Source organism: Poecilia reticulata, chromosome 8, assembly GCF_904066995.2.
Source record: "Poecilia reticulata chromosome 8, P_reticulata-male-v2, whole genome shotgun sequence".
NCBI classification, from domain to species: domain Eukaryota; kingdom Metazoa; phylum Chordata; class Actinopteri; order Cyprinodontiformes; family Poeciliidae; genus Poecilia; species Poecilia reticulata.
The window spans coordinates 8594565-8604381 of NC_088837.1; the positions used below are offsets into that span (position 1 = coordinate 8594565).

Sequence of the window (9817 nt, forward strand, 5' to 3'; positions counted from 1 at the left end):
CCTGCAGGTTGATTGGACAGAAAACAGGAAGTCAACTGGACTAACTCTTTGGTACAAAAAGCTTCCCTCATTCCCTCACATCCCAACTTCGATAACTTTCTCCTTATCCAAGCAAAATATGTTGGATGTGCTACTGATATTAATTAATATACCAACTGCTCAAAACCTTCCTACAGAATCATACTTTAAAAAAAAAGTAAAAACAAGGTTCTAAAGCTACATTAATTTAAGCACATATGAATACATTTACATCTGGCAGCTCTCTCTCTCTCTCTCTCTCTCTCTCTCTCTCTCTCTCTCTCTCTCTCTCTCTCTCTCTCTCTCTCTCTCGCGCCCGTCTTTGGTGCTCGTCCCCGCGCCACTGGGAGCGCGCAGGACCAGTCCCTTCAGCAGCGCGCAGCAGCGCATCCATCCTGCCGCGGAGCCGGATGATCGTGGAGCCGCACAGAGCGCACACACCGAGAGAGGGAGAGCGAGAGAGAGAGAGAGAGAGACACACACACACAGAAGATGGACGGAGTGGGATCGTTCGGAGCGGGCCGAACCGGGACCGCTGTGGACCCGATCACGTTCGCCAAGCAGCCGCAGACCATCCTGAGAGTGCTCTCCTGGGTGAGACATGTTCCGTTTGCGTGCTGCATTTCAGCCTGTTATTAGTGTGGCTGTTCGTGCGTGTGTGGGGAAAAACTGGGCAGCGGGGTGTGCGGATAGAAACGTAAAAAAAAAAATGAAGGTGAATTGCTGTGAGTGTGTGTGTGTGTGTGTTTCAAGAAATCTGGTGCAGGGTGTTACCAGGGCCTGCTGTTTGGCTGACACCGTCCATAACTGCTTCCACTACAGATGTTTTCCGGGGTACAAACTGACCTATTGTTGCCCGGTGCTGTTATTTCCAGGTTACACCTCACCGGGCACCGCTTTAGAAACACAGCACAACACACACACACACACACACACAGACGCGCGCGCGCGCGCACACAGCAAATCGGATCAGAGAATCAGACATTCAGGCTAATTATCCATCAAATTAACCAAATTACTCACACACTAGATGCTACTATTTTGGATTATTTTATGGTTTAGTTAAACGCTATTTTCATTTTTTATTTTATTTGCAATGTAATTTCCAGCTGATGGTTTTACTGATTTACCCTACACGGTTGTCGTTCGCCATCTCACCTGTGATTGGTCCGCCAGCATCATTACGCACGCAGGACCACGGACATGCGTCGTGGTCTGACGTTTGGGTTCCGCGAAGGAGCTCGTCTTTAGCGGCCCAGGGGTTTGTGGAACAATGAAGTGCGTGCACTGCGTTGCATTATCTTACGTCTTCTGACAACAGAGTGCGGTGTGTGTGTGTGTTTGTGTTTTTATAGATGGGCCATAACATTTTTTACTTAGATTCTTGTAACACAGAAAACCTATAAATATTTCCAGCAGAAATATTGAAGATCAGTCAAGATTAGAAATGTAATGAATCCAGAGCCTGCAAAAGGCTGACTGGAGCCCTGGGCAGAATTTAATTTGGGGGTCCACCAAATATTTTTGTGTTGTGTGTTTATCATAGTTGGTTTTAAAGTGAGCAAGTGTGCCAACAATGTTTTTTTGTGATTTTATTTATTTTGTCAATTTAAGGTTCTCTACAAAGGTTTTACTGCTTTTTCAGCTATAGTAGCTTATTTTGTCAGACAGGTTCTGTTTAAGTATTAAAAAAATTTTTTTTATTTGATTCTCACCTGGAATGTTAGCTGGAGATAGCAACCCTCCCGACCCCAATAAGGGACAAGGGTGTAAAGAAAATGGATGGATGGATGATTCTGCAGGGATGGATAAGGCTACTAAGACATAATTTGATAAGAACATAATTTAGCATTTTCACCTTGTTCCATGTCTGTTTGAATAGATTTTTTTTTTTTTATTCCTCGATAAAAAAAATCCCCGTTCAAAAATTACTTTCTGCCATTTACTCAAGTTATCTTTGTATGACATTAGAATTTCCTTCAAAATCCGAAGCATTCAAGTGCGGCTAAAAAAAAAAAAAAAGCAAAAACAGAATAAATCTGTTTCATTTTTTTTGCCAGTGATTTTCATTTTTGTTGCTTTTTTAAAAATACGTGAAAACTTTTCTAAAAAAATAATAAAAAATTAAGATAATATTTAAGTGGAAAGGACAGGAAACCTGAGAAAACTATCGTTTTGAACTTCAACGACGCGTTGCCATGACGCTCAACGCTGCTTCATCCCACTGATAAACCCAGAGCTCCTGCGCGTCTCTCTGCTCAGATTACGTCCGCTCATGTGATGAGGTTAGAACATGGGCCTGACATTATCCCATTGTGTGTCCTTTCTTCATCATATGACCCAGACTCCCCCCAGTATGAGTGCATTTTTCTCTCTGTGTTGATGTGTCACATGGCCTTATTAAGCTGAAGATTGCCGGTCAGCTGACGCATGTTGGAGTTTAGGTTGTGAACAAAGAGAAGAGGCTGGATGAGGAACTAGGTGTTTCATGGTAAAAGCTTTAACTCGATGCTGTGAGACGAACACGGCAAGCCGGTGGCACACTTCTGTTTCGTGTGTTTGGTGTTCAGGGGAGTTTGATTCTGTAGAGGAAGTGAAGCATCCTCATCTTCAGTCAGTCAGAGAAGAAAAAAAAAAAAAAAAAAGGCCAAGCAGAAATTAGGTTAATGCCAAAGAGGGGCTTTTAGAGCACGGTGCTTTCAAAGTTTCTAAGCACAAAAAAGAGAATTTCACCCTACAATACTGATATTTTTCATACTAAATTTGCACGTTTTAACTCATCTGCCTCCTGTTCTTCCTGCCTGCCACAGATATTCTCCCTGGTGGTCTTCGCCTCCATCGTGAACGAGGGTTACGTCAACCTGGGCAGCGAGCGCCTCCACTGCGTCTTCAACAGGAACGGCGACGCCTGCAACTACGGCGTGTTTGTGGGCCTGGTGGGCCTGCTGGCGTGTTCCTTCTTCTTCCTTCTCGACTACAAGTTCTCCTCCATCAGCTCGGTCAAAGACAGGAAGAAGGCTGTGATGCTGGAGATTGGCTTCTCAGGTGAGAGCAAGTCAAATCGAACATTGCAGTAGGGGACAGGACACACGTGTGGAAGAAGGAAAACCAACAATGCACGTTATCTTGAATTCATCGTCCTCAGCGTCATGCTGTGGGTCACTAACTCGAACCATAGGAGAAGAAAACCTGTTTGAGTTAGCAAAAATATTTGAGACTATGGCAGAGATTCACCTTCACATTCTTTTGCAAAGAAGAATGGACAGAAAAGTGCAAAGCCAGTAAAGACATAACCCCGGCGATTTCCATTCATAAATAAATAAAACCCACGTACATCATTTTTCAGTTTCAGAATCAAACGTTACCTTGGTTTGTTACATAAGGTCAGAATAATATTAAACATTTAGGTTTGAAGTTGTAGTGCAACTAAATAAAAAAAAGTTGCAAGAGATATTAATCCCTCCTACGGTAGTGTAAGAGGCAGAAATAGGTGTTGCTTTTCTCTGAAAACAAAGGTGAGCATTATACAAATTCAATGAGAATTTATGAAACCTGACTAAAGCTGAAAGTACGTTCTCCAAAACATCATGTAAACATTTGGTGAAATGAAACTGTAATCTGGTTTCATCCATTAAAGAAATGAGAGTAGTTTTTTTTTATTCCTAAAATATTTATTCTCAGTTCAAGGAAGTGAGAAATGGGAAATAATGGACCTCAGGTTGTTCCTGCCAGGAGCATCAAACGAGTTTCCTTGGAAATAACATTTCTTTATTCTGCTGGTTTCCTGCAGGTTTTTGGACCTTTCTGTACTTTGTAAGTTTCTGTTTCCTAGCCAATCAGTGGTCTCGGACCAAAGTCGACGATCTGCCTCTCAACCAGGGAGCGGACGCAGCACGGGCAGCAATCGCCTTCTCCTTCTTCTCCATAGTCACATGGGTAAGGCTATGAAACCACGCACGCACCGGAAGAAAAATGCCAAAAAACTGATTTTGAAATTGATAAAATGGGTCCCATAAACAGGGTTTGGAGCAGTGCTGACTGTCTCTTCACCTTTATCACGTCTTCAAGTCCTTATACAACCAAAGCAAGAGCCGTGTCCGTTTGCTCAGCACAAAATCGAAAGTGTTTGCCAACAGGTGTTGCTCCTTTTCACTGATTCTGTTAGCGGTGTTGATGGACAACATCTCAAGGTGAAGTCTTGGAAAGGATGGTGTCTGGTTTGCTTTTTTGTAGATGGTGTGGTACTGTTGGATTTTTTAGAAATCAATTGGAAAATGGTGGACTACTCCCTCCAAGTTATGGATCAGTTTCTGCCTCAAGAAGATTAGTTCACCTGTCTTTGTGTCTTTAAAAACCTACGATCTTATCACCCAACATTAAAAGCAGCTCTACTCTGTACATTTAACGTGTAACAACGGTGAAAGGAGAGCAACTTTGACAGCAACGTAGACTTTCTTGAGGACCAGATATTAATCTAAATGTTTCTAGTCGGTTTTAATCAGTCTTGCACATCAGCTTTGGGGAATTTTAGTCATTTCCTGTTTCCAGATCAGCCTAGCCTCTGGGGTGTCGGTAGGGAACGTTTGGCAGTCAGGATTTGCAAATCAGAGCGCTGCTCTTGAAATAAAGCAGGACGTCTTTTTATACCTGACGTCCCACTGTTTGAAAACAGTGATTCTGACATCGGCTGGCTTAATGCTTATGTAGCTTATCATTTAAAACAAAAACAAAGATCACCAATGAGCAGGCTTTTGATTTCTTTTTAAATAAAAAACGAAAATCTATGTTTTTGTGGTGAAGGTTGATAATTTTGCTAAAAAGTTCAGACATCTCAATCTGTACAGCAAACAGACAGCCATCTGGTTAGCAGCCAGGCTAAAGTTAGGTGATTACCATTGGCCGTGCTAGGAAATTAAACCAAAAGGCTAAACTTTTTTTTTTCTTTAGTATGTGAGTGACTAGGACCATGTTTCTCTGTGCTGACAGTTTTTGAGTTATTGCGTGGATTTTGGACATTACCCAGATGAAATTCGTTTAAGCAAAGCTAAGTCAGCTTAGCTTAAGCACTAAGCTAACTTGGTTTCTTGCCTTGAGTAAGAAAACAAGCTAAGACGACTAGCTAGCTAAAGCTAAGTTGTCTTAGCTTAGCTTGAGCGCCTATTTGGGTTTTGAACATAGTAATACTTATCATTTCTTAACAAGACATATTATTTCAAAGAAACTACAAGGTATTCTCTAAAGAAACTGGAAAACAGAAGACACCAGTTTGTTTACATTTCATATTCGGCATAATTTAGCTCAGCCAGTCGTGTTTGATGGATTTTCTTACGTGGATGAAATCCTGGCTATTGATTTTGATGAGCTCACTCTGACTGTGCAGCATCTTGAATAATTTACTCTACTTTATCGTCCCTGCCCCCTCCGCTGCCCTTTGCAGGCTGGCCTAACGGTACGTGCAGTCCAGAAGTACCTTCTGGGTACAGACATGACCCTGTTCACCACTGAGCACATGGACGGCGCCGCGCCCACCCAGCCGTACCCGTCCAATTCGCCGGGCGGCGGCCCGGCCGAGACCAAGGAAGCCTACCAGAGCCCACCCTTCACCGAGAACAACACGGCCCCCACATACCAGGTTCCCATTTACTAGGACAGACGGACGTGACGGTGAAAGAATTGCAGATGAGAGAGAAAATAGCTTTCTGTGGTTTCTGTTTCAAGTGAAGCTGTTTATGAGTTGATCCGGGGCGCAATTTTCAGTCGCTGTTAGAAAAGGCAAAAAAAAAAAGAAGAAAATAGTCAGGCGTCTGCTTCTTTGTTTCCTCCTCTCGTTTCCTGACCCCTCCTGAACATTCCAGCTTTATCTGCCTTTTTTCTAGACCTGCAGAAAGGAGTTTCCTCCTGCATCAGCGCAGATAAATCGAAATCAAAACCAGAGGAGGGAAAACAGAAGCGGGTTGCGAGTAAGGTGTTTCAAAAACCATTTTGTCAAAGAAAGAGATGAAGTGCTGAACAATTTCCACCACAACAAAGCTGTTTTAAAGGCGCTCTCTTGGAGCACCTTGATCTTGTTGCTTTCATTCGTTCAGGTGTCCCCTTTTCTTGCCAAACACTGGGAATGCTCTTGTTTTCTTTCTTTTTATATCTTTTTTTTTTTTTTTTTTAAAGCTGCACTGATAACTCCTCCTGAGCTCCCAGCTGGCGATCATCTGCTCTGAATCTGTACGTTTTCAGATGTAGAGATCAACTAAGTGCCATATTGTTCGGAAAGTGACTTAGTGCAATATCTCGCTTTCTTATGTACTGTAGGGTAGGCACACACTGTACTGTACTGGAGGTAGAGAGGTCGTAGTCAGGGCAGGTCAACTGTAGGTTCTGTCTCAAATAACACACTTCTGAAATTCCTGTAAAATCCTTATCCTGGAAAGTTTCTAATACAAACATGCATAACAAATGAGCAGCTCTCGAAATTGAAATGATCAGTCCCAGAATTAGGGTCTTTCTAGGAATCCTCAAAGATGTAAACAGCATCACAGCGGAGAATATTTCTTCTCTGCTTTGTCCCCGTAGATTAATTCTGAGGCTTTATTTCATTCTTGTAGGCAGTTCAGTTTGATAACAATGATAACTCAATTCTCCAATGCAGTGTTTTACTTTCCGGCAGAGCCGAGCAAAATCTGTATCAGGCCTTGGGCAGAATTTTCTTTAGGGGAACCCTTGAGTTTTTTTGTACGTTTTGTTTTGCATTTTTGAATGCAAAACAAACGTCCATAATCCATCTGCAGTGGATGAGAATGTAAACGAGGTGTGTAATCTGAGACAGCATCCTATGGTAAGAGCGTAAGACGAGGTGTGTAGGGGTTTTCTGGAGAAATCGGGTCCTTTTATGTTTCCATGTATTTTTTTTTTAAAGCTGCCAAACTGTCCTGTGTTTGCTATTGCTCTGGTAGTTTTCACAGCATTTTCTTTAGAGGTTAGAATACAGACGAGCTTTTGCTGAGGTCGGATCAAGTCTCAGGCAAAAGAAAGAAGAATGAACCTAGAGTTGACGTCTGATCCGTCAATCCTCCAGTCCTGCGTTTAGATCTGAGGGGGTTAAATCATGACATGGATTGATGTCGGGAGGATATGGGTCACCGTTTGCTCCGATGTATATAGCACCATCACTTCTGTGCTGTGGTCCACACACACACACACACACACACACACACACACACACACACACACACACACACACACACACACACACACTCTTGCCATTCATCGATCTGTCGTTGTGATGAGGGGTTCACATGAGAGCAACTGAGATCAGGACGCAGGAGGAGAATAACTGATGTCTGAGTTTTTGCCAAATAAACCTTTTTTTCCTTCCTCCACATGTTTTTGAGACAGTTTTAGCAAACTTCTTGTTGCGCGCTAACTTGGATTGTTTATAATTCATCCTAAATTGTACTGAAGTTATCCAAAGTCCAAAGCATGAACTCAAGAGGTCTATTTGTTTTGAATAAGCACCAAATGTGAAGACTCTTCTCAGAAGTCTCGTCTAATGGGTTATTTCAGCTATTTACTTATTTTTTAACAGTGGGCTCACACTAATATTTTCTCAAAAGTCAGCTTGGCAAGTTGGACTTAATAACACTTAAACCTTTTGTATAGAGTTCATTAAATATATAAAAATAAATCATTTTTTAAGTTGGCTCCAAGGCGTTTCACAGAGCTTTTACGAGCAGGCAGTAGAGTTTTAAAAAAAAAGTCCCCAAAAAGCAGAACTCTGGCTCTTCACTCAGTGTTTTTCTTCATCACTGTGATCCTGGAGATCACTCATATAATTTACACATGTAGCTGAGTAAGTGTTTAAATGTGTAAAACAGTTTCCGGTTGCTGATATTTCTGCATCAGGGAACATCAGCGGGTTGGTAGAAATGAAAGCTGAGTGAAAAAAAAAACTCAAACAAATTTAAATGTCCGTTTTGGATATAAAAAAAAGCCCCACAGCTTGTCCTTCAGTTTAGTATTTTCTGTTTTCATAAAAATAATAAATCACTTTTCATTTATTTCTTAATTTCTAAATTCAGACGAGGAAAAACTAATTATCAAACATGCACGGAATCATGTGGACAAGTAATTTATGTTGCGCGTCTGAACCCGACTACTCCCCCTGGTGGTTGACTGACTTGACTGTCACCGTGTTTACAGCGACCTGCCCGCCTGGTGCGTTTGGCCCAATTCAGTGAATTTAAACTTTAAAAAGTGAGGTGAAGACATTTCATGTGGTGGGAAATAATCATAATGATATTATTTAAGAGGGGGAGGGAAAATAAGCATAATTGTTTTTGCTTTAAGTCCCTTTTGGGTTAATGTAATGAATTTGGGTTGCTGTCAGGTCAGGATGTTTTATCGTTCTCAGTGCTTCAGTCTCTTATTCAGTCAGTGTGGTAGATGATGATGATTATTAATAATTCTAATAATAATAATGATACAAGCATTCTCTGTGTTTTGTGCTCTGCCCTATGTACACTATGTGGTATTGGTTGATTGTAAAAAAAAATAAATAAAAATAATAATAATAAAAAAAAAAAAAAATCGAAAAAAGTCTTTAAAAAACAACAACAACAAAAAAAAAACCTCAGTATGTTCATGAAGTAAATGGAACTCTTGTGTGATGCTGTCCAGGGTCCGGTTTGTCCTGTGCTACTGAAAAGAAGAAAATATTATCAAAAAGAGTTATTTATTACCTAGACTGCACTCCTTTTTTGCAAATACTTTGTGGAGAACAGGGCCGACGTCGATGTTTTACGCCATCGTTCTGTTGTTTTGTGAAGCTGAAGTGATGAAAAGGCTGTTAGATGTAGTTCAGCTGGAGCCGTCAGTGGTACCAGAACAGTAAGTTGCATGGATTTTTACAATACGTCCGTCCCATACAGCCCCTGCCCTTTAAAACAAATCTGAAAATAACACAAGGATTCTCGCTGACTGACGAAGCGGACGTTGGTTTTTGTAGCCCTTTAACATGTTTCTAAGTTATTTCCTCCTGTTCTGAAGCTGTACGGCCTCTTCAGTGTAAACTCGCTGTGTACAGAGATGTGTGTCACTGTCTGTTATCTGGACTGCAGTCTGACATCACGCCAATAAAAAAAACAACAAAAATCGCTCTTGGCCTGCCTGTTTCTGTCATTATTTCAGCGGTGGCTGCACTCAAGAGGACGTGGACGTGCAGCAGAGAAAGACTTCGTCAGGACACATCATTTTTTAAATTTGATTGAAAATATAATTCTGAAAAATGTGGTGTGAGTGTCTCCACACCATGATGCTGCCACTATCATGTTTCACAGTAAGTATGGGTCACAACTACCATAGTTGCCGTGTCAACTGATGCCCCTCCTGAGATACAGTGGGTCTCTTGGCTGCTTCTGTTATTAAAGCTGCAACCTCTTTGTCTGGAGAAAAGCATCCCCACAGTATGATACTTCCACCACCATGTCTGAGCGTCAGCATGCTGTGTTAAGGGGAAGCAATACTACTCAGGTTTAATCTGGCTGGAGCACATTCTTCTGCAGACAGAGCAACTTATTTAGAAGGAGACATGATTTTTGAAGAGCACAACTGAAATTTTGACTGTAATTTTTGATAATCACTTTACATCTTACTTCTACCTCACAATTATGAAGCTGAAATACAATTTTAGATGACGGTTTTCAAGGAACTCAGAAAGTTGTGTCCCTTCAAAATGGACGACGACTACACAAAGATGCAAGTTCAAGTAAAATAAACATTTTTAAAAAAATCCAAACTAGATTTTGGT

At 41.3% G+C, this 9817-nt stretch overlaps 1 protein-coding gene across 1 annotated transcript; it reads left to right on the forward strand.

Annotated features, from left to right (window-relative positions):
* The first annotated feature begins 356 nt into the window (after positions 1-356).
* Positions 357-9164, forward strand: syngr3a (synaptogyrin 3a). Its single transcript, XM_008415707.3, has 4 exons — positions 357-612; positions 2829-3063; positions 3809-3954; positions 5456-9164. The coding sequence occupies exons 1-4, from the start codon at positions 511-513 to the stop codon at positions 5663-5665; spliced, it is 693 nt and encodes a 230-aa protein (XP_008413929.3). The 5' UTR covers positions 357-510; the 3' UTR covers positions 5666-9164.
* The last annotated feature ends 653 nt before the right edge of the window (positions 9165-9817 follow it).